Source organism: Protopterus annectens, chromosome 16.part0 (genome assembly GCF_019279795.1).
Source record: "Protopterus annectens isolate FY-2018-M chromosome 16.part0, PAN1.0, whole genome shotgun sequence".
Classification (NCBI taxonomy): Eukaryota; Metazoa; Chordata; order Ceratodontiformes; family Protopteridae; genus Protopterus; species Protopterus annectens.
Genome location: NC_056750.1, coordinates 706,240,532 through 706,266,683, shown reverse-complemented (window position 1 = coordinate 706,266,683; position 26,152 = coordinate 706,240,532). Strand labels below are relative to the sequence as shown.

The window sequence follows — 26,152 nt, the reverse complement described above, 5'->3', positions numbered from 1 at the left end:
GTTATGAGAAGATTTATATGATCAAGTTTTCAAACATTTTGTAAAGCTGTAATTTTGAATTCTTTCTTTAATAACGGAGGTTGTATTTTGACCATGTTTTGCTGTGGTCCTGAAAAATGTGACGAGAGAAACTGATTCAGGGGATGACTCAAATTTTTTAGTCTTCTTTCTCCAGTTTGTTAAAGGTTTCATCCCTAATTCAGGATCCTTTTATTAAAAGCACAATAAGCAGTCTCAGCAAACTCTGGCAAGCAGATCTTCAAAAAACAATGGCAAAGAAGCTCCAAAAAGAAGGGAAGACTCCTGGAAACGGTGACAGCCCAACAAGTCTGTATGACTGTCTCCAAATCGTAACTCTTTTTCCCAGTCTGCAGTCATTTAACTCTTCTCCAAACATCTAGCTCTCTCTTTCTTTGGCAACAGATTATCTCAGACAAATGGGTTTTGCAAGTGATTCGTCAGGGTACAGATTATAATGGGAATCTCAATCTCCTTTTCAGGGAATTCCTCCTCATCCACATCTAACTCTTTATTTGTCCTGATATTCAGCACCTGCTGACTCAAGGGGTAATAAAACCTGTCCCTGTTTCTCTGACAAGAAAAGGTTTTTATTGCAGATTTCAGGTAACAGAGAAAGACGTTTCATGGAGATCTTTCCTCCCTCAATTAGTTTCTGAAAGTCCCAGAGTTCAAATTGCCACCCTTCACAATCTTTATCTCTAATTCTTTCCTTTCAGTTTTTCATTTGGTAACTCTGGATTTAAAGGATCTTATCATATTCATGTAGCTACAGATTTCAAGTATTTTTTAAGGTTTTCTGTGTCTGAATTACAGTTCTTTGCATTACCCTTTGTCTTATCTGCTGCACCAAGGATGTTCACAAAGTGTCTAGCACCAGTGATAGCCTATTGCAGATTGTACTATTTATTTTATTTATTTATTTATTTTATTTGACATTTGTTAACCAGGTTAGTCCAACTGGGATAAAGCCCTTTTTCAGTGGAAATCCAGGGAGAAAAGCTCCACAATAAACATTCATTAATTAGACATAAAGTAAATCAAAGATTTACAAAGACATAAACAATAGAATTTAACAGCACTGCTACTTTGAATAAATTTTGTAGCAAAAAATACAGATAGACCTTAAGTCTTAGAAAAGCTAAAAAAACAGTGCAAATAAAATTGGCTAAGAAAAGTATAATAAAAGAAAAAGAATGAAAGAATTTATAAGTTACAGAAAAGAAACAGTGAGGAGAGAAGGAGAGAGTGATATAGCTGTTATAGTGAGAACTATATTCTCATTTTTCTTTATTTAGATGAACTGCTTATCTTTGCAGAGTCTTTTAAGTGTTAGGAATTTCATACTTGGGTAAGAGATCTCCTTCGCAGACTCTTTTCCAAGAGAATGACTAAAGTCCTGTCTGACTCCTTCCCACAGGATTGTGTATTCGTGGGGTATCCCCCAGATACTTCAGTTCAAACATGTTTTCTTCCATAGGAAAAAGTAGATCTATAATTAGATATTTTTATGAGTTTTTCCACTCAGTCTAGGACATCAGCAAGAGGAATTTATCAAGATTCTCCTGATTCTTGTAACCAAACTCAACATGAGAAATACGACATGGTACCTGAAATTGGTATGGCCCCAACATCAACACTCGTCATTCCAAATTACAGTCCTGGGTTTTGTAAAAAAGGGAACTGCTTTTGTGAAGAGACAAGTTTTATCTGAATCCAGGTCTCCCATTATCTGTTCCTGCTCCAGTACAGTCTGTAACAACAGATTCCTCAGACTTTGCTTGGGGAGCTGTGTTTTGGGGGGATCTTCGTAGTAAAAAAGACAGACCAAAAGACACAAGCTTAAAAATAATTGGCAGTTGTAAATGTTTTTAGCCCTCTCAGTCATCTGTGGTCCCTAGGGCATGTACAAGTGATTACAGACAGCACCGCAGTGATGTGGTACATACACAAAAGCTCCAGATCATAACTTTTGCAGAGATTAGCCATGGTGGTCTGGGATATAGCAATTCATCATAATTTAATTCTAAAGGCACCATACATTGTCAGAGCAAAACATTGTGACATACAAACCGAGCAGGAAAAGGACAGATTCTCCTGAATGGAAATTGAATCAGGGTTTTTTCCAGGATTTGATCCAGCTGTGGGGGACACGTCATATAGATATGTGTTCACCTCCATTCACAACAAACTGACAAAATTCAGCTCTGGGACTCCTTGTAAGCAGGTCTGAAAAGCATATGAATTATTTTCTTTGAGGAGAATTATCCTGTATGCCTTTCCATCCTTTCCACTGATATCCAAGATTATTCTGATGATTTAGAAGGACTCTCCAAATGTCATTGTGGTGACGCTTTTCTGGCCCAGGCAGCAGCGGCTTTCCCTTCTTTTGGAAATGGCCAAGGGCAATTACCACAAGCTTCCTCACAGAATGGAACTATTCACACAAGCCAGGAATTGTTTATACACTCTGACTTGAAGCAACTTCAGCTAACTGCTTGGGTAATAGAGTTTTTGTCTTTTAGCCTCCTATATTCTGAGAACATGCAGCATGTATTAAAGGAGGCAAAGAAGCTTGCTACTAGGAATCCATATTTGCAAATGGAAAATATTTTCTAGTTGGGGCCATGTTAAGAATCAGGACCATTTAATAGTTTGTACTTCTTTAGTTTTACATTCTATAGTACTTGAGTTATCCTGTAGCCTTTCTTACTTGTGTGTCAAGGTTCATTTGTCGGCCATTTCAGCATGTCTGTTCATGGATCCAGCTCTTTTAATGCAGTCTCATGTGAAATATTTTTTTGAGTACCTGTCCACCTGGAAAAGTGGTGGCTCCTCCTTTGTATCTTAATTTTGTTTTGGAAAAAATTACTCTTGCTCAGTTTGAATCAGCTCATCAGGCTAATTTGAGGTTCTTAACATGGAAAACAGTGCTCCTGGTTACTTTGACGACTTCAAGAAGAGTGTCTGAGTTGCAATTTTGTTATTGTGGGGTCAGCCTTATCTAATTTTTCACAAAGTATAGGGTTTATGTGAAAATGAATTCATCATTTATGCCCAAAGTTATATCAAAGTGTCCTTTAAACCATGCTATCTCTCTGTCTTATTTTCAGAACCTGTGAAAATGAGGGAGAAAGGATTCTTTATTCTCGTCATGTCCACAGACAACTTGGAAACTAACTTATGTAAAAAATGCCCAATAGCAACCAGAATTAATTTTTTCTAGATTTTTGGAAACTAACTTGACAGAAAGAAATCCTGCAGAAATTCTGATAAATTATTCATAGCTAATGAAAGTAAAATCAAGGGCAACCAGTGTCAAAGCATACTATTTCCAAGTGGTTGTCCCTTGCTCTTTACTTTTGTTACTCCCACTGTAACAATTCAGTTCCAGGCAGGATCGAAGCACATTCTACTAGGACTTTAGATTCTTATGTGGCTTTATGGAAAGGGGTGGACTATTCTAGAAGCAGCAACGTGGTCCTGTATACTTTTGACAAACCACTACAGACTAGACTCCTTTTCCTGGTATATAACAGTCTTTGCTAGGCCCATTCTCCAGGGGCTTTTGGATCCTTATCCTTCCTTCTCCCAAACTTTTTTAAGTTATTGTTTTACCCATATAGCTAAAGCTACTGCAGCAGTGATCTAATGATGGATGTGGTACAATTCTGTAAGTAAATTTGCCATAGTAGTAGATGTTCAAATAGATACACTGCAGCAGTAGCTACTTCCTTCCATCCCCCTTGTTTTTGTGTAATGTTTGTTGCCAGAGTGAAGATATTGCTTTTATTTACCTAGTATTGGCCTCTTTCATATTTGCATGACAATTCTGAAGGGCTTGATGCACAGATGATTTTCTCCTGCTCTTCTGAGATGTCACTGTTTTGGCTGCATGGAAGGTGCTGTTGTGTTTTGGAAGCTTGACCGTCTGTTATGTCCTTTGCCGGATATAACTCATTTTGTTAACATTACTGCAGCAGTGACCTATTCTAGCAACTATTGCTATGGTAAGCTTGCTTACACAACTGTACTTAATGTATCTAAGGATGAAACGTGTCTTCAACAGTAACACTATATTTAAAAAAAAGGCATACTAAATTTCTAAAAGACAATGGAGTGCCAAGTAATCCTTGTTGGTACACTTGGAGATAACAGAACACTTTTCATAATCCATTCCACTAAAATGGATCTTCTCACTACTACCTAGATCCGTGCAGAGAATTTCACTGTGTTATGGAGTATAGTTAAGCACTAAACCTTAGAAACAAGTTAGAACTCAGATGAACAACCAGAGCCTATAGGGCAAAAACGTTCAACTTGAAAATGCAAAAAGCCCTTAAACAGTAACAAACTATGCCAAAACACTTAAACTGAACCAAATAAATAAAACACAAAATATTTGAGTGCTTTCATTCTATTTCCTTAAAGAACTTCATCAGAATAAAAACATTAAATCACATTAACAATTTATACATTCACAAAGTGTGACATCATAAATACATCACCCAATAAGCTCTTGGTAAAAAAACAAATCAATTACATCTTTAAAAATCATTAAAAAACATAAAAAAATCACATTCAAAGCATGTAAGCAAAAATATACTACTAAAGTTAAATACTTAAATATTTTAATAAACTCTTCACTGATATAGTTTAATTCAAACCTGGTGCTGTATCAGCATACAATAATACTTGCCATTTTAACTCTAAAAATTCTAAATAGTTGTTAAACTGACTAGTAAATGGCTTTGAATCAACTACCTGCACTACAGAAGAATAGAACTTCCTAAATTAGGAAAGACAGTACAATGTTTGGCAAGCGCATTGTTCGGGTGTTGGTTTTTTATGGCCGTAACGTTCACCAATCCTTGAACTAAACTTCCTAGTAGTCTTATCGTCATAAAAACTTGGACAACCACAACAAAAGGTCACATAAACTAAACCCTCAGTCTTACAATTGTATCTACCCTTGGCCTCAAAGGTGAAATCAATTTGCTCAAAACAATATTTGCTGCCAGAGTAAATAAACCTACAAAACTTAAAACAGTAGCATGGAAAGGTACGGTCCTTTATCACAACCACTATTAGAATCCTTCAAGTGCTCTAGTAAAATGTTTAAATTCCATATCCTTTTATAAATAAAATTGGGTTCTAAACCAGCAACCGGGCAAGATTTCAATTGCCTAAAATTGTTTTCCAATTACTTTTAATAATATTTTTAATCAAATCACCCTTAGTACTCATGGGAATAGGAAAGGGCAATTTTCTCTTATTATCATCACTACAATCCTGAGCCTTTGGTGTAAATCCAGATAAAAGAATAGTTGGAAATCTTGCATCTCTTAAATGTACAACTTTCCTAGAAATTTCGAGCAACCTCCCTTTAGGGTAACCCCTCTCTCAGAACAAATCAATTAATAACTTCACTTCTTGCAAAAATATAGTCATTTCACTAAAAATACGACTTAAACTAATGACCTGACCTCTGAAGATGTTGAACTTCATGAAGGTTGGGTGGTAGCTAGTAAAATGCAAATAGTTACTTGAAAGCACCTGTCCTAAAAAGTGGTACTTTAAAATTTCTTAGAAGCCAAGTCCATGGATAACAATATATATAAAAGGTTAGCATTGATACCAATGGATCCCACCTTAGATTTCAGCCAGCTAACACTGTTGTTTAATTCACAAACAAAGAGCTCAGAATCATCTTTGCTACCCTTCCAAATAAAAAAAAAATCATCTATATATCACCAATAAAAAGAAACATACTTAAAAGAAAGAAGGGTAACTAAAAAATATTTCTCCCACCAGCACATAACTAAATTAGCAATTGCTCCCATAGCTACATAAATACAGCACCAGGTTTGAATGAAGATGCATCGGTAAAGAGTTTATTAAACTATTTAAGTATTTAACTTTAGTTGTATATTCTTGTTTACATGTTTGAATATGATTTTTTTATTTTAATGATTTTTAAATGTGTAATTGATTTGGTTTTTACCAAAAGCATATTGGGTGATGTATTTAGTGTACAATGTTACATTTTGTGAATGCATAAAGTTAGTGTGATTTAATGTTTTTATTCTGATGAAGTTCGTTAAGTAAATAAAACAAAAACGCTGAAATAGTCTTTGTTTTATTTATTTGGTTCAGTTGAAGTGTTTTGTCACCGTTTGTTACTGGTTAAGATGACTACTGTGGATACAGGTTCTCAGATTTTTAAATCTAGTGTGCAGTTGCATTCTGCACAGTATGTTTGATTCAGCACCTGTCAGTACTATTATTCCTAGATACGGGTAAGTGGTACTGGTATGTGGAGTACAAAGTAATGTATTTTCTGTGAATGGCACACAGGAACAAATAGCACACAGTGGTATACTCTGCAGTGAAATGCTAGACATTTTCAGTCCCTGTGGGTGTACTGATGCACAGCTGAGAATAGTATGGGATAGCTATCATTTGCCTGCCTGTCTGTACAGCTGTTTCCTGTTATGCTGTCATATTATGCTTAACTAATATGTATAGAGTTCTCGTTCATGAGACATTTTGTTAGAGATAGGGTTATTATCATATTGTGGTAATGCAGGGTTCAGGTATGGTAAGAACTCATAGTGGTGGGAGCTTGGCAGCATTACTGTGTGGGTGTGGTAAAAGTCTGGTTATGGTATCAGGATTTCCTATTCCACAAAGAACTCCATTCACGCAAGTTTTTCATTTGTTTTATTTAATTTTTGGTTTTATACACAAGTTAAATGGGTAAGCCCACTGGAAGCAAGAGTTCTTTTTCAGGGGTACCCCTGGAGTATGTCTGGTTAAGTGACTTGTTCAGAGTTGCACTGTAGACAAATGGAAATGGACGGACTCGAACACTGTATCCCTTTGGTTTAGTAACCATTTTTTAAATAAATGCTGATGGTGTTGCTCAGTTGTGCAGTCGTGGTTCAAGTTCTGTAACTTACCCCTGTGAGACCAACCCATCTGCAGCAGTTGTACTGTTTCAGAGTCGCTTATGATTCTTGGATGGGGTGGTTATTTCCATGTGTACTCACTGCACAGAATATTATGGCTACAAAATAGGCAAAACTACATATTGCAACTAAGACAACAGTGTAGCGATACCACAAGACAGCTAAAAACAGCCAAAACTGTATCGCTGCAGTCAAAAAACCTGACTTTCATGCTCAATAACAAAAAAAGCAGTTTATTGAATAAAAATTAAGTGCTTTCATCCCAAATATGAAGGGACTTCATCAGAATAAACCACAACTTAAAAACATCACTTTTATATACACTTAATCAGCACAACAGTAATTATTTCTTAAAGTAAAAGTATCACAGCATTTTCAAACTGTCATATTTTAAACAACCATTAAAATAATTTTGTATCTTTCAGAAATAATCTAAACCCTAAAACCCAAACGTCAAACATATAAAAACAAAAAAATATGATATTCACTATTTAAAATACGATCTATTGACCAGAACTAGTTGTAAAGAAATAAATTCATTAAACCCAGGGTGAATAGAAAAAATGTAACCTTAGCTGCCATTTCAATTTAGCTTCAAGTTTGGATTTAAAGTCACCCACTTAGGATTTGGTTTAACTTTTCTAATATACCAGAACCAAAATTCTGAGGGCATTTCTGTGAATGCTTGAACAGAGCATTGTTCTCATTATGTTTACTTATCTGGTATATCCTGTTTTGGAGACATCTCTCCATCTTACCAACATAGTACGCCGGACACTGTAAACTACATATTGTGTTTTACCCCGCTGTGCGCCAATTTCTATGAATTGCATACTGCTTTGGCACTCCTTTCTGCTGCATACTAATCCTATTCTATGGTGCACTATATTCATAATATAGCTCCCCAATCAAAAGGCGGCCAAAATAAGTATTGAAAGGCTAACACACCTGTTTCACGGCACAAAATAAACTGGTTTATAATGTACATTAATTCTGAATCAAATTATTCTGAGTAGGAATGCCTAGGATGAGCGAAAGTATATTCCATAAGTGAGCTTTGGAATTTGGCTGATTGGGTTCATTTGGCTAAGCAAACTGGAAGGCAGTGATACAGGATGAAGAGAGTATTGCTGTTTTAAAAGCAGGCATCCCTGTTAAATTATGGAATGTGCCTTCCCTCGCCCATGTATTTTTTTTTTATTTATTTTTTATTTAACATTTGATCTGATGTTAATCTTCTTTCCATTCATCACTGATGGATTCAGTTCTAAGCCCTCAGAACCGAGTCGGCCTCTTTACCAAGCTCATGCCAGCCAAAAAACTCTCGAGCTAAGCCTCTACCCAGAATGCCCTTTTCCCTGTTACCTCAGATCTCGTTTGACGCATAGCCATAAAGCCGCGTTTCAGCCGAGTTCTCAGCTAAGTGGAACTTTATTTGATATTTCTGTAAAAATTTTTCTAAATACTTACATTTTATTGAGCGATTAGTATTTACAGAGTGTTTTCTTCTGTCTGATCCTATTTTTTCCTTCTCCCGCATTACCATTGGTAACATTTTAAGTACCATTGTTAGTACGGCCTTTCTCCCTTACCATTGCTGGTATTGTTTTTCCTGTCTCTTCTGTTGGCTTTAGTTTTCAGAAAAGTTTTCTGTTTCTTCTCTGTATTGATAATTGTGACTACCTTGAACGTTGTTTGACTAACTGGATTTTACTGTTGGCCTGTAGTGTCTCTTTCTAAACATGTCAGATAAGAAGGGTTCTTCAGGTTTTAAGCATTGTGCTTCTTGTAATGGCAAGTTACCTAATAGTGATTCTCACAATGACTGTGTGTAATGTTTGGGAGTGCCCCACCTTTTGGTGCAGCCTCCGTGTGACATTTGTCAGACTTTCTCTCAACACACTCTTAATGAGCGCAAGAATAAATTATTTCTGAAGGGGTTACTCAAGTCTCCCTTTTCAGAGGCCATTTCTGCAATGGAGGTCTCAACCCCTCCTCCTCAAGACAAAAAGAGGTCCCACTCGGTTCCCTCCTCACCATCGAGGGATCAGGGTAAGCCTGTAAAATCTAAGGTCCCAAAGTTGTCCTCTGAGCATAAATCTGCCTCTACGGCTCCGTCTTCCTTGGCTCCGAGCACCTCAAAATCTTTGATACCGGCGCCAGTTTTGGCACCGATCATAGACCTTACATCGCCTATTATGTCTTTGACACCTGTAGCCACCTCGGCTCAGGGCACACCTTAGACCGTTTAGGAACTGACTATTTCAGCTCAGTGCCATTTTTACACCGAATGCCATACTGACTTCTCTGGAATTGACTCCTCTACTTGAGCCCTCTATGCCGACAGACCTTGCACCATGGACCCGATACTTCCCTTCCATAGATCCCTTTCTGGGCCAAGTCTGAACACAATGTGGTGAGTCTTGTGGACCAGCTGTTGTTAGCTAGGGGGATACCCACACTTCCTAAGACCCATCCACCTCCAGGATTTGGGTTCACTTATCCACGGACTCCATCTTACACTCCTCCTTTGACCATTCTGGTTCCGAAGCCCTCTGCTCTGACATCCTTCTTGAAACCCACCACCTCAGCATCTACAGTGCATCTCACTCCGGCTCCGAGTCTACCCCTTTGGTCTTTGGTTCCTGCAGAACCAGTCCTTCCTCAATCTGGGGATTGGGGGACAGGTGATTTGACCTGTGGCATGGAGCCATCTTTATCCTCGGATCCATCCTTGGCGCCGATAGCCACGTCAGCAACAGTCCTGCTTGAGGCTCCACATGTGAGGGCGAGCTCACTGGAGTGGGTTGTGACCCCTGTCCCGAGGTTGTCTTTCTCAGTTCTGGGCTACCATCCCTCTTCAGGCGGGCCTGCCTTCCATGGGATGGAGAGGGCTCTTGCTTCTGGCAGCACTCCTCTGTTGGAACCGCAGTTTTTGCCCCCTGAGCTACAGCTGTCACAGACCACCTCCCCGGGGCATTGGGCAGAAAAGCCAGAGGACACCCCTGATGTCCTTCAAGGATGCATCTGCAGTCCTAACATATGCGTTGTCCTGCCTCAGGCAGCCCTTCGGTCGGCCGGATTCCAAAGTCTGGGTCTGGCCTCGGCTGATGTCGCACTTCACCCGACGTCATAGCTGCTGTGAATTGGGTATAAAGGCATCAGCCGACACCATTTTCCTCAGTCTTTCTTGCCGCGCGGTGCCCGAAGTAGAAGCTGTTCGCAAGTGCCGGTCGGTCAGATCCAGAGATTCTACTACCGAAGACTTCTAAAAAGCTAAGTACCCCGTTGGGGACTCTTTCTTGCCTCAGCCGATGTCAGAAAAAGTAAATAATTGTTTAACTTGTGGGAAACAAATACCTCATAAGGATTTTCACTCTTATTGCCTTCCTTGCTTAGGCCCAGACCACAACGTATCAGCTTGTCTAGCCTGTGCTTCCTTCAACCGACGGACACTTAGACGTCGGTCAGAGTTTGCAGAGGAGTTTTTTGGTCCCGCTTTTGCTTACAAAATGCCGTCGGAGACTCCGACTTCACAATTAGCTAAAAAGCGTAAGGAAAAGGACCGACACTCACGGTCCGTGGTTTTGGCTGAAACCACGGTTAAGCCAATCGCAAGTGTCTCAGTTTCGGCTGAAACCGAGTCCTCGGTTCTTCCTTCGGCCGAAAGCATGCCTCCGATAGCCGAGGCCTCACAGAGCATGGCTGAATCTGCTACTGAAATTTCCCCTGCTGTAGCAGGCATCCAGGACTTATCAGATACTATTCCTTTAGACATATCTACTCCTGCACGTGGACCTGCTAGGCCCCCTGCATCTATGTCTGTCAAGGCTTTTTCTAGGGCTAAAGCAGCTAAATCTTCTAAGGCCTTGCCTGCTAAAACCCCCTCACACAGGCCTACCTCTAGTTCCCAAATGCTCAGCCTGGCTGAGGATCTCATTTCTTTGATCAGGGGATCCCAACCTCACCCAGACAGGGCCTCTCAACCCCCTCCAGAGAAGAGGCCTAGGACAGAGCCCCTGGATCCTGTTTCTACAGACTATTCCTCGGATGATTCAGAAAACTCAGACCCTCCAGAAGGCCCATATTCTCCTTATGAGGATTCTGATGCAGAAGACTCCATTCCTTCTGCCTCTCCTCCTGAGGAATTTTCTTTTGGGGAAACCTTACATGCTATGAGAGAGCATTTTCAATGGCAGGGCCAGGATTTTTCAGATTCAAGGAAAAGGCTAAGGACCTTTTTACATTTACCACAGCATAGGCCTTTAGCCATTCCTCCAGTACTAACAGTTGTTGATGATGCATATAATGATGCCTGTACTGCCCCTGACTCTCTTCCTCCGGCCCCTGCCAAGCCCGACAGATATTACAGGGTCCCGGACACACACTTTCACTTGTATAAGGCTCCTATTGCAGATCCTGAAACCATTTCACAGGGCCCCAAAGCTGTAGCAGCTGCCTCTGCCAAAACCCTCCCTCTGAAAGAGAATCTAGAGCATTAGAGATGGGGTAAAAAAGTTTATACTTCTGCTACTCTTTCGGCCAGGGCCTTAAACTGTCAATTCCACATGATTCAGTATCAGGAATTTTTGTTAGACCAGCTAAATAAAAAACTGTCCTCTCCTGAACCTATAGACCGTAAGTCCCTTCAGGATTTGGTACATAACATTCAGCAGGTCAGTAATCATTCCTTAAAATGCGGCTATGATGCACTGGAGGCTTCCTTTAGATCAGCTATGACTGGAACAGTGATTAGAAGGCATGCCTGGTTAAAAGAGCAATCCTTACCAGACCATGTTAAGTCAAAGCTCCTAGATGCTCCTAAGGAGAAACAAAGTTTGTTTGGCTCCCCTGCACAGCAAGTGCTAAAGAAGGTGGAAGAAAAAGCAAAATCTGTCCAAACAGTCAAGGATTTCTTACAGGTCCAACCTCCGAGGTTTAGTAGAAATTGGCCTTCGAAGAATTGGTCCTTTCCAGACACCTCCAGAGCACAGAGAGGCAGAAATAGGCGCCCAAGAGGCAGAGGTCAATCCAGAGGTGCCTACAGGGGATGTCAGTGGCAGCCTAACAACCAGAGAAGTACTGCCACAGATTCAGCTACGACCACTTCCACAGGACAGACACAATGACTTGGCTCTGATACCGCCTACCAGGGAACAACTGGAAGCACCCTTGGGCGGAAAGCTAGCCTTATTTTCCGTAAACTGGCATTACATTACAGGAGACAAATGGATTTTACAGACAATAGACAAAGGCTACAGGTTTCACTTCCACACTCTACCAAAAAGAGAGGAATGCCAAACCTACCACCAAACCAAAAAACAAACGCTCTAGGACAAATCAACCACCTACTAAGGATGAGAGCTATAGAAAAGGTACCGCCTATGGAACAAGGACAAGGATTTTACTCCAGACTTTTCCTGGTACCAAGGAAAGAAAACCAATGGAGGCCTATTCTCGACCTGTCCGCTCTGAACACATATCTCATTGTTCCAAAATTCAAAATGCTGACCCTACAGCAACTTCTTCCCATGCTGGGCAAGGAGTCTTGGCTGGTGACTCTAGATCTCAAGGAGGCATACCTGCACGTCCCTATACGACCAGATTGCAGAAGATACCTCAGATTTCTTGCAGGATCAGAGCATTATCAATTCTCAGCATTGCCCTTTGGCTTATCTACTGTGCCCAGAGTATTCACGAAATGCCTGGCATCAGTAATTGCTCATTGCAGGCTTCAGGGAATTCAGATTTATCCATACCTGGACGACTGCCTAATACAAGCGGACAACAAAACCAAATTAACAAAAGATTTGGAAAAGGTTATACAACTGCTGCAAGCCCTGGGATACACAGTCAACATGAAAAAGTCAAGGCTGGTACCATCCCAAAGGATAACATTCTTGGGTGCAGAACTGGACACATCAAATCAGATGGCATTTCTCACAACAGAAAAACAAAAGCAACTACCACTCTATTTCATGGCATTAACAACACAGAACCAGCTTACAGCAAGGAAAGTCTTGCAAGCCCTGGGTTACATGGCATCCTGCATAATATTGATTCCGCATGCCAGGATGCATATGAGAAAGTTGCAATGGTACCTAAGGAATGTATGGTCTCAACACAAGCACAGTCTAGAAGCCCAGATTCCAATAATTCCATGCCTGAAACAAGAATTCCTGTGGTGGGCTCAGGCCTGTCAGTTAAACAGAGGACTGCCTTTCCACAAACCTCATCCAAGCCAGACTATCACCACGGACGCCTCAGACCTAGGCTGGGGGGCACACATGGTGGACAAGTGGATACAAGGCCTATGGACACAAGACCAGCTGAACCTACACATAAATCAAAAAGAGATGCTGGCAGTGAAACAAGCACTCCAGACATTCAGACCTTTTCTTCAACAGGGTCATTTGCTGATAAGGACGGACAACACCACAGTCATGTGGTATATCAACAAACAGGGAGGCACACACTCATATCCTCTATGCCGGATGGCAATGGACCTGTGGAATGTGGCCCTGAACCTCAACATTCAACTCCAGGCCAAATTTGTGCCAGGAAAAGAAAATTCACTAGCAGACACCTTAAGCAGAACTACCACGGATGCCCACGAATGGATGCTGCATCCAGACATCTTCAAAACCATTACAAAGAAATGGGGACTACCAGAAATAGACCTGTTCGCATCCCCACACAACCAACAATTGAGGAAATTCTGCACAAGGACATGCCACCCACTTGCTTGGAAGGTGGACTCCCTATCCTTCAGTTGGGAAAACCTGACAGCATATGCATTCCCACCTCTTCCTTTGATGCACAAAGTGCTACTGAAGATCAAAGAAGATCACCCAAGGATAATCCTGATAGCTCCAGACTGGCCGAGGCAGCATTGATACCCGCTACTGAGGAGTATGTCTCGGACACACGCATGGCCTCTACCTCTATGTCCTTTACTTCTAACACAGAACAACTACAGGATCCTACATCCAAACTTGAAAACACTACAGCTAGCTGCTTGGAATATTACATAAAACAAAATAACCCAGTTTATCTCAGAGGGTTAAAGACATTATCCTGGAGGTTCGCAGACCCTCCACTCGGAAGACTTATTCAGCCAAATGGAAAAGATAACTCATTTGAAGTGCAGCAAAAGGAGAAAATGTATCATTAGCAAACATAGCTAACATCCTGGAATACTTATCAGAACTTTTCCACAATGGCCTGTCTTACTCCTCCATTAAGATTCATGCATCAGCAATTTCAGCAGAATACAACATGGATCCTCCAGTCTTCTCTCATCCTCTACTCAGGCAGTTTCTGAGAGGAATTAAAAATGTAAAGCCTCCAAGGAAGCCACCTTTGCCTACATGGGACCTTAACTTTGTGCTGGAAAAGTTAACACTTCCCCCTTTTGAACCAGCAGCAACAGCAGAATTACAGTTCTTATCCTGGAAAACTGCTTTCCTGCTTGCAATCACTTCAGCAAGAAGGATTTCTGAATTACAGGCATTAATGGCAGTACAGCCCTTCCTTATCTTCCATCAGGATAGAGTGTCCTTGAGAACTAACCCTACTTTTATGCCAAAAGTGGTCTCCAGAGTATCATTGAACCAAGCAATCCACCTACCAACATTCTTCCCCAACCCACAGAACAAGGGGGAAAGACTACTACATACCTTGGATGTGCACAGGCAATTACGCTACTATCTGGACAGAACTAAGACCAACAGAAAAACTGACCAGCTTCTGGTAGCATATGCAACAGGAATGGAAGGAAAAGCAATTTCAAAACAGAGAATCTCAAAATGGATAGGAAATTGCATTAGATTTTGTTACTCTTTTCATGGAAATCAATCTTTTGCACATACATAACATGTTTACAGGATACATCTGATGCATAGCTTTTAGAATTTATACTTATACTTATATTTACATGAGAAGTACACACAAGAGTTTTATAGGACATATTGTTTTATCAAGTGTCATTGTTGTTTAATAACTTTTTAAAATTTCTGACTGTTTAACTTTGTCCACTTAGAATTTCTATTTGTTTGACTTTGCTTTTTGCTATAAGTTGCAGTATCTACTAGTGCACTGTCTTTTTTAATTGAATGATTTTAAACACATGCTTGCATTTAGAATAATTAGATTAATTAATTGAATGATTATTTTAGGACTGCCTATATATACATTTGAATTTTAAACAGTTAGTTGTAAGGATCTGAAGAAGCGTGTCTAAGCACGTGAAAGCTTGTCTGTTTATATTAAATACTTCTTCCATTTATTGTGGTGGTCAGCTTCCAATTTGTTTCTACATATTTGCTCTATTGGTTTTTGGAGCAGACCTTTGGGCTACAGCGACTGTGTGTTCTCGGATTTACCTTCATTTGTTTCGAGTCGCCTAGCCACACGATGGATAACCCTTCGATAGAACTTGATTTTGCACCAGAGAAAACGGACCAGAGGAGGAGGTGGGAAACTGTTATGGATATACGTGATAATCCCTTCCTTGCGATGGAACTTTTTGTCACTGGTCCTAATGTTGAAGCTACTAATAGTGACAATTTGCATGAATTCAACGTGAGTATAAAGGAGCTAGAGAATATGTTGTACAAGCTTCAAAGACTTACTTGGCAAAGGAGACACTTAGAAGCATGCTTGCACTTTAAAATAGTGCCGAGAGGGATGAGAGTCCTTTGCATGCCCACCTATGGCGATAGCCATCCGGACTTACTCAAGAGGTGGCAGCAGTTGAATTTAGAACTTAGCTATAATTATATCAAACTACTGCTGGACTATTTTTCTCCTGTAGAGAAGGAATTGAGTACTAAAGCTGAAGTGTTGTATAATACTACACATGAGAAATTTAAAGGGGCCATGTACATGCAACGTATAGAGTCCCTACTCAATCAAACGTGCTCCTATGGGGAGCGTTTGCAACAGACTAAAATGCGCAAACTTCAACGAGACTACTTTGATTTCACGAACAGTCAAGTCTTTTTATGGCCAAGGAGTAGAAATGTCAGGGAGACTGGGCTTGCGATCAATACTGACACTGATGTTTTTAATACCGAAGCATCTGCTTCCACTACCAGTCAAAGGGACACTACTGCTTTAAATGACGTGCCTATAACACAAGGGGTGATGATGTCATCAGCGAGAGCCTCTACTACCCCTACAATGGATACTGACTGCACGCCACCGCCGAACCAGCTAGCTCTACCACGCTCTATTACGAATAACACGGGCGCTAAACCGAAGATAGCACAGACCCATATTGAACGTTTTTTACCCCTTCCAGTACAGAGCCAACACGGAACGAGAGGGAGGTCCGACAGCAGAGACAGATTCAAGAGGAAGCTATCGGGAGAACAACAGGGTCGGAGAGGTCGATGGAGGAATGGAGAAACTTAACAGTTAATTTATCCAGGTACATTTTGACACCCTTGGACTATGAGCTTTTGAACAAAGGTTTGAGCTACATACCAGCTCAAGTTAGCAATTTATCTGAAGTTTTAAAGGATTTGAGACTTTTTTTACGGAATGTATCTTTGAAACTGTTATTCAACAACAAAAAGGTTTCAAATGATGTTCCTGATCAAACTAGTGATGTATGTTTTAGAAAAAAGAGCACTTTTACACATACTTTAACTGCTGTAGCTGAATGCTTTTTGAAAATCTGTGAAGATGATTTATACAAATATTTTTATGATTTTAAACATAGTGCCTTGTTCTTCAATACACACACTACTGAATGGGATAGGATTTATTCTCTGAAACGCAATAATGATTTGGTGATTAAATCAGCAGACAAGGGAGGGGCAATAGTTTTGTTAGATACCAATGTATACATAGATGCTATGCTTACACTTTTGAACGAGACCTCCACCTACAAACCCATTAACCACTTAGAACTCACTAAAATTATTTATAAAGTACATCAAGAACTTTATGAATACTTAATGTGTAGGCAGATAGATTATGATTTGTATCAATACTTTTTCATTGAAAAACCTCGGACACCATACATAAAAGGTCTACCGAAAATACACAAGAGCCTGTACCCACCCCCAATGAGACCTATAGTAGTGGGACAAGGCTGGGTCACTGAGACACTGTCAGTCTTTTTAGAGAAGAAACTTAGACCCTTGGTTAGTGAGACTACATCCATTTTGAAGGATACCTATGAGTTGCTTGAGTGTATAAGCAAATACTCCCATGCAAATATGGATGAACTGCTGTTTGTGACTTTGGACGTAAAAAACTTGTTCACTGCCATACCCAACGATTTTGGCTTAGAAGCTCTGAGGAACATCATAAACCAGAGCCAGAAGTTCAACACTAATGAAGAAGGGCTGTTATGTGATATTATGGAACTAGTTTTGACTAACAATGTGTTTAAATTCAGGGACCAGTTGTATTTGCAGCAGTGGGGGGTAGCCATGGGCACCCCAATTTAGTGATGATGTATTGGGAGCAGAGGTTCTTATTTAAACATGATAGCTTTAAGAAGGTGAGCCTTTACAAACGGTTTGTGGATGACGTTCTTTTATTTTGGCATGGAAGTACACTTGAGCTTCTCACCTTCATAGAACAGTTAGAATCTACTACTGATTTTCTGAGTTTTACAACAAGTCATGATACACATAGCATAGATTTTTTAGATGTGAAGCTATATAAGAATACAGATCACAAGATTGAGACAACTATTTACAGAAAGGGATGCTGGAGAAACACCTTACTTCAGTTTAACAGTATGCATCCTAGATACGTATTTGACAGCATATTGAAGAGCCAATTCATTAGAATCAAGAGGCTATGTCACAATAGTGCTGAACTTATTGAACAGAGTAATTTTTTAGAACAGTGTTTTTTGAACAGAGGCTATGATGAAGAGAAGGTCAAGAAGGTCAAGAACCAGATTATATTTAATGAACAGACAACTCCTAATGGAAATCATAGCAGAATGTCTGGACATCATGGCAAGAAGTCTTTTGATAATTCAAGAGTCAGAATTAATCTCAGATATACTAATGATATCCATCATATTAAAGACATAATTCTTAGTAATTGGCACATCCTTTTGACTGATCAACGGTTAGCAGCACTAGTGGGCCCCACACCATCTTATACATTTCGTAATAGCAAGAACCTCAGTAGGCTTTTATGTATAGAGTCGAACATGGTCAGCAAGGACATAAGCATTAATAAGAACATGAGGAAAGGAACCTTCTCTTGCAATAAGTGCAGTATATGCACTTTGATCACCACAGTTCAAGAATTTGAGCATCCAATTTTGAACTATAGGTTTGAACCTCATCAAACTGCCACATGTGAAAGTAAGAATCTTATTTACTTGGCTACCTGCCAGAGATGCACAGCGTTCTATGTAGGAATGACTACTAGAACCTTGAGAGAGAGGGTGCTGGAACATACTTTAGACATTAAAAAGGTTGATACTAAGAATGCTCTAGCCAAACACATCTCCAAAAACTCAACACATTCATTTGTATTTAGAGTTTTACAAACAGTTCTACCTAATTCCAGAGATGGAGATAATTTTAATGATTTAGAATTAGTAGAACTCTCTTGGATTTTTAAACTCAAAGCTCACTATGAACCAGGGCTAAATCAATATGTCAGCATTAGGGCTCCTCTGAAAGGACGCAGTGCCAAGTGACTTCTCAATAACATTTGATGTTGAATATTGAGTATATAGGTACATCATCTATGTTTTTCATTGTAGGAAATGTTCATATGTAGATTTTGGCAAGCATTTCACAGATTGTTCTTATACACATCCTAGACACATACATAGTGTTCAGGTCAGAGAGGCTCATTTGTCTCATATGTTTAGCTAAGACATTTTAGTCAGATATAGTTTGATCCATTCCCTTGCTATGTATTCATAGGTTAGAAATATACATGTTTATATTTTTACTAATATATATTTTTAATGACATATACTTATTATGCCATTTTCAACCATACAGAGTTTGACTTCGCCTATGAGGTTTGATCCTGTACATGAGATTAAGTTATCTTGGTTTAGTTGCTTTGAAGAAATCATTGCACTGATATTCATAGTGTTTATTTGACATTACTGCTTAACAACAAGTGAGTTATATAGATGGATCTATTTTTATCTTTATTAATATTTATTTGCCTACATATTTATTCATCCACAGTTGTATCTTTATACATATTTATATTTATCTATATAATAGTTTATATCAATTAACATATTTATATTTACATATTTATATATTTTTACACTGACTTATATTTATATACAGACTCACCTTTATATTTATACTTATATTTTATGCCTTCATTACCATTGATGGTTTATTTAATAAGTGTTAGATTTCATCAAATGTAATAACATCCTACCCATGTTTTAGAGAACCAGATATCATAATATCTATTTTATTCAATATCAATACTTTTGCACATACATAACATGTTTACAGGATACATCTGATGCATAGCTTTTAGAATTTATACTTATATTTACATGAGAAGTACACACAAGAGTTTTATAGGACATATTGTTTTATCAAGTGTCATTGTTGTTTAATAACTTTTTAAAATTTCTGACTGTTTAACTTTGTCCACTTAGAATTTCTATTTGTTTGACTTTGCTTTTTGCTATAAGTTGCAGTATCTACTAGTGCACTGTCTTTTTTAATTGAATGATTTTAAACACATGCTTGCATTTAGAATAATTAGATTAATTAATTGAATGATTATTTTAGGACTGCCTATATATACATTTGAATTTTAAACAGTTAGTTGTAAGGATCTGAAGAAGCGTGTCTAAGCACACGTGAAAGCGCTTGTCTGTTTATATTAAATACTTCTTCCATTTATTGTGGTGGTCAGCTTCCAATTTGTTTCTACACACTCTTTTCATGGAAAGACAACTCCAGAAAACATCAGACCTCACTCCACAAGGGCTACAGCCATTACTACAGCTTTCCTACGAGGAGTGGCTACCAAAGACATTTTAGAAGCTGCTACTTGGAGCTCCGTGCATACATTTGCCAAGCATTATAATCTAACTTTATACTACAGATCCCGAGCAGGTTTTGCAACTGCTGTTTTGCAAGGGATCTTAACTACACCATCATTATCTTAGTGCCTCCTCCCCCAGTTTGGCTATGGTATTCTACCCATATGTTAGGACTGCAGATGCATCCTTGAAGGACATAGTACAGTTTTGTACCTACCATAAATGTAGATGTCCGAGAGGTATGCATCTGCAATCAGGATTACCCACCCTCCTTCCCCTCTGTGGTACTCCTAGGGTATTTGCCCATCTTGTAGCTAGCTGGGGGAATCTATTATGGTGTATTTGTTTGTATATATGTATATACATGCTTATATTGTTTACTCTCTACTGTTTGGAATCATTTGCATTTATCCAAATTTAGCCTTCCTAGAGGGCACCAGGCATCTGGGGCAAGAAACACTGAGGAAAATGGCGTTGGCTGATGCCTTTATACCCAATTCACAGCAGCTATGACGTCGGGTGAAGTGCGACATCAGCCGAGGCCAGACCCAGACTTTGGAATCTGGCCGACCGAAGGGCTGCCTGAGGCAGGACAACCCATATGTTAGGACTGCAGATGCATACCTCTTGGACATCTACATTTATGGTAGGTACAAAACTGTACTTTCAGGGTACCCACTCTTCCGAGTCCTACTCAGAGACCTCCACTGAGGAGCCCCCTCAGAAGAGGACATGCAGGAGGAAGCATGTGGACTCACCCGAGGAGTCCTTAACTGAAGACATGGATTACGATGCTGGTGAAGGGTCTCCTCGGTCACCTCCTGATGATGTCTCCTTCAGAGACGTCCTGGAATTACTTAAGCAGACAGGTGACTGGAAGCCCTCCAACCCTTCATCTGAGGAGTCCATGTTCCTGCAGGCTTTCCATGTCTGGCCTTCTACCTCTTCGGTGACATCGCCTGCCAACGAACTCATCCAGCTCGTCGTGCAGTGCGCTTGGAAGAACCCTGATTCCATTGAGGCGATCCCTCGGAGACAAGAAAAAAAATTTCCCCTCCCGAGGAGAACCCCCATTGGTCCATAGGGTTACTAGTCAATGCTATGGTGGTGGCGGCAGCCACGAAGAAGGACTTGGCTGAGGAAAGTCCCACTGTCCATCCACCCAACAGGGAGTCCCGGGCAGTAGACAAACTTGAGAAGTGTGTTTTTTGCATCAGGGACCTTTGCCATATGGTTCCTGAACTATTTGTCACATTTTACGAGGCTCCAGAAGGACTTGATCTCCGAACTCTCTGGGACACTCGCAGGGCAGTTGTCTGACGAGGTCAGGGACAAAGTGGTCTCACAGCTCGTAACACTGGAATCAATATCCAACTCGTCCATGAGGTTGCTTTCACATGCGACCGAAGGGGCGGCTAGATAGAACAGCGGGTTCAGGCATCATCATGAGGTGTCATGCCTGGATGCGCATTTGTGACCTCACGGACCCTTAAGTCTTCCTTTTTGAATGCTCCTATTGAAGCTTTGTCCCTTTTTGGCTCCAAAGTAAAGGACACGCTAGCCAGGTGCGAGCAAGATGGAAAGACCTTGTCTGCCATAGGCTTACATTTTTCCAATCCTCAATGTACCTTCTCCAGGAATCAAAGGAGTAAAAAATGTGGCACAAAAAATGTCAGGGCCCTTTCCGTGCTGCACATGGTGATGATACCCCCAGGGCAGAGGGGGTAACAATTCTGGAAGACGCCCCTACAGAGGCAGAGGGGATCCTCGTAACCAAGGCTCCAGAGACTGCTTCACTGGACAGCCTTATCAGTGCTCCTGAGGAGCAACCCAGTTGCTTACCTCTGAAAATGGGGGGCATTTCTCTCTGCACCAAGCTGCCTGGCAATCCATTACCATGATCGTTGGGTGCAGAGTATCATTACCAGAGGTTACACCATTCACCTTTCTTGTCAGCCAAACCTTCCAAGAAAACTTCCCAACATTCCACCCAGTCAAAGGGAAGAAGCAGCTTCAGAAATAATAAAGCTATTTCAAAAAAGTGTCATCCAACCAGTCCCACCAGACCAACATGGATTCTACTCAAGAATCTTTTTGGTGCCAAAAAAGACAGGGGACTGGAGACCCATTTTGGATCTCAGCAGCTTAAACAAGTCTGTCACCCAAACCAAGTTCCGGCTGGTCACAGTTCAGTCCATTCTCCCTTTTTTAAGGGAAGGTGATTGGATGTGCTCGATAGATCTCCGGGATGGGTATTATCACATCAAAATTGACAAATGCTCCAGGAGTCTGCTTTGCATCTGTCTAGGGACCAGTTATCATCAATTTCGCTCCCTGCCATTTGGTCTCTCTACAGCCCCCAGTGTGTTCACGAAATTTATGGCAGTGGTCACAGCTCACTTGAGACTACAAGGATTCTGGGTGTTTCCATATCTGGATGACTGGCTCGTCACCACCCCCACCAAGCACTTTCTGATAACAGCACTGCATTATACTCTCTCCCTGGCAAAATTGTTGGAAATAACGATACATTGGGAGAAGTCACACCTTAATTCTACACAACAAATAGAGTTTATTGGAGCAGTGTTCAGTACTCAGTCCTGTCTAGTATCTCTCCCAATTCACAGACTCCACCATTTGAGGCTTCAGCTCTGAGTGATACTCTCCCAAACAAAAACCTCAGCAAGAGAACTTCTCCAAGCCCTAAGCTCTATGGCAGCTTCAATCCCGATAGTGACTCTAGCGAAGCTACATATGCGGATCCTGCAGTGACTCCTCCTTTGTCATTGGCTCCCAAACTATCACCCCCTCCATTACCTGATTAGAATAACCAACTTCTGCAAACAGAACCTCCATTGGTGGTTGAGGCCAGATGTAGAATTTTGGAGTTGCCCATTTCAGTCCCCTCAGCCCAGAGACATCGTGACCATGGATGCTTCCCTGATCGGGTGGCGCATGTCCAGGGGAAGACAGTCCAAGGCAAATGGCTCACATCAGTGACCCACATGCATATCAGTGTTCTGGAACTGAGAGCTGTGCTGTTAGTGTTGCAGGCCTTTCATTTGGCTCTCCCTTCCAAGACAATTGCGATTCAGTCAGACGATATGTCAGTGGTCTGGTATATCAACAAACAAGGAGGAACCAAGTCCTACCTCTTATGTCAAGAAGCCATGAGAATTTGGCAGTGGACGATAGCTTCCAACTGCTTTCTGATAGCACCGCATATCCCGAGCAGCTCCAACGTGATTGCGGACAAATTGAGCAGATGCATCCTCATGCCTCACAAGTGGTCTCCCAACCCCGAGGTGGCGACAGAAATCTTCAGCCACTGGGGCCAGCCTTGCTGCGACCTCTTCGCCTCCCCAGTGAGCAACAAGTGCAGCAGCTGTTTCACCCTACTTCCCCCAGAGAGGGGAGTCACTGAAGGATGCTCTAATCCACGACTGGCCCACAGGACTTCATTACGCCTATCCTCCCATTCCCTTGATTCCTCAGTTTTTAAAGAAAGCTCTTCGATTGAGATGCAAGGTGATCCTCATAGCTCCCTTCTGGTCTTGACAAGTTTGGTTCCCCTTTCTTTGGCCTCACCTAATATACCTGCTATGGATTCTGGACCCTCTACCAAATCTGATTACTCACCCCCAAGGGCTGAGTCACCCAAATCTGTCCAGTCTCAAGCTGACTGCTTGGTTTTTCCACTTCCATTAATTGCCAGGCAAGCTAATCTCTCCTCGCCTGTTCGAGACATCATTCTGGCCTCTCATAAACCATCCACAAGAAAACTATATCAGAATAAATGGAAAAGGTTCTCCACCTTGCCCCGAGGATAACATGCTAAACCCTTATTCGGCTCCAGTAACTGCGGTCCTTCAATACCCGGCTAAGTTTTTTGATAATGGAGCCTCTGCGTTTACTGTACGAGTACACCTAGTGGCAATTTCTAATTTTCATAATGGTATAGGTGGCATTCCTCTTATCTCTTTATGCTTTTGCAAGGCCTTCCTCAAAGGAGCATCTCACATCAGGTCTCCTGTCAGACAGCCTTTGGAACCATGGGACCTCACTTTAGCCCTTCAGTCTTCAACTCAAAAACCTTTTGAACCTGCTGTGAAGTGTGACTTAAAGTTTTTGTCTTGGAAATCCCTGTTTTTTTAGTAGCCATCACGTCTGCCAGGAGGGACTCTGAGTTCCAAGCCTTGTGTATCAACAGGCCCTATCTTGTTCTTTCATAAAGACAGAGTATAACTTTGGATGAACCTATCCTTCCTTTCCAAAGTTGTTTCTGAATTCTGGATAAACCACACCATTGATTTACCTGTGTTCTTTCCCAACTTTGCCAGTAGAGGAGAGTACTGCCTTCACTCCTTAGACGTTGATAGACAATTGAGATTTTATCTAGACAGTACCAAATCGATCCATAAATCCGAATAGCTTTTCATCTCCTTTTCTGGGCCCAGAATAGGAGAGGCTGTTTCCAAGATTACATTATCAAAATGGCTAAAGGACTGTATACACTTCATCTATTCCCTCAGTAACGAACCTATGCCAAAAGTTAAAGCTGACTCCACTAGATCCATGGCAACATCTGTAGCTTTCCATTCCATGACTTCCATGGATGACATCTGCACAGCAGCTACTTGGGGTAAGCCTCATACCTTTGTCAGTCATTATAAATTGGACTTGATCTCCAGAGGGAGAGCTGCCTTCGCCTCAGTGGTACTCAGGAATGTTCTTCCATAAGGGCCGCCCATGGTCCTCAAGATAGCTTGGGATATTCTGTCCCATCAGTGATGAATGGAAAGAAGATTAACTGCAGCAGATAAAGAAGTTGTCTTACCATAACATTCCATCTGTGTTGTTCGTCGTCTTTCATTCATCAATTCCCACCCTCCTTCCCCCTCCAAAAGCTCCTGGGGGATGCTTTAGGTCTATGTGGTGTCCTAGGGGTTTTTGCACAGAAGTGACCTCGGCTTTAATTCTCCCTATCTGTAGCAAACTCGATCTGAGGTAACAGGGAGTAGGGCATTCTGGGTAGAGACTTAGCTCGAGAGTTTTTTGGCTGGTGCGAGCTTGGTAAAGAGGCCGACTCCGTTCCGAGGGCTTTGAACCGAACCCATCAGTGATGAATGAAAGAAGATGAACAACACAAATGGAACATTATGGTAAGACATAACTTCTTTTTTACTAGGAAAGTCTGATTTGGAACAAAGTCAATTTTCAGCAGAGGCCCGGGGAGAAACTCCAGATGCACGTCTTTGTAATGTGGGAAGAAACCAGAGGAAACCCACACGAATGCAGGGAAGACATAAAGACTCTGCACAAAAGGCACCCCAGCCAAGAATCGAACTGGTGAACTTCTTGCTGTGAGGCGACAATGCTACCACTGCCACCATATTATTACTCCTCTTAATGCTTTGATTCAGAATTAATGTACATTAGCTACAAAGATTTGTTGGTGTATGTTTTAGTGTGTACACAGTCATACAAATTCAAGTAGTGTTTGCATGTGCTAAACTAGATCAAATCTGAAAGCAGTATTGTCTGTGAGAAGCCAGAATTATGCTTACTGGAATTTCATTGCCTGGTTGTGATTCTTGTACTAAATTTGAGAATGTAAAAATTGTCTTAGTTTAAAGTAGTTTTAAAAGGTTGGAACAGTTGCTATCAGACTTTAAAAAGTCACCTTTGGGCAGTAGTGTTATACAGGGCACTGTCTTCACTGAAATATGGCTCAGAATTTACCTGTTTTACTTTGCAGTACATGCTATTTCATAAAACTTTATCTGATAAAGTGTATCACAGTAAATTTTATGTTCTATATTTTCGTTATTTACAGAGTCCTATGTCCCAGTGTGTGACAAATGTAATCTTGGATATACAGGTCCAAGCTGCAATGTTTGTGACAATGGGTACTACAGTGCTGACAGCTTATGCACCCAGTGTAACTGCAGTGGGAAAGAGAACCCTAACCAAGTACCAGTATGTGAGTCTGAGACAGGCCGATGTCTCACATGTACGAGCGGTACCACAGGCTTTCACTGTGAGAACTGTATGGAGGGTTATATCAGAGACCCAGGAACAGGAGACTGCACAGTTGAAGGTAATACCTGTTACACAGAAACAATGTCCATTGTATTTATGCATT

General features: G+C 40.8%; 1 protein-coding gene across 1 annotated transcript in view; it reads left to right on the top strand.

Moving 5' to 3' along the window:
* The window catches only part of MEGF9 (multiple EGF like domains 9), a 1,396,280-nt gene that overhangs the window by 1,222,596 nt on the left and 147,532 nt on the right, over window positions 1-26,152 (top strand). The window contains exon 5 of the mRNA XM_044058008.1: window positions 25,844-26,107. Coding sequence (XP_043913943.1) covers window positions 25,844-26,107 — 264 coding nt within the window. The remainder of the gene's footprint in view (window positions 1-25,843; window positions 26,108-26,152) is intronic.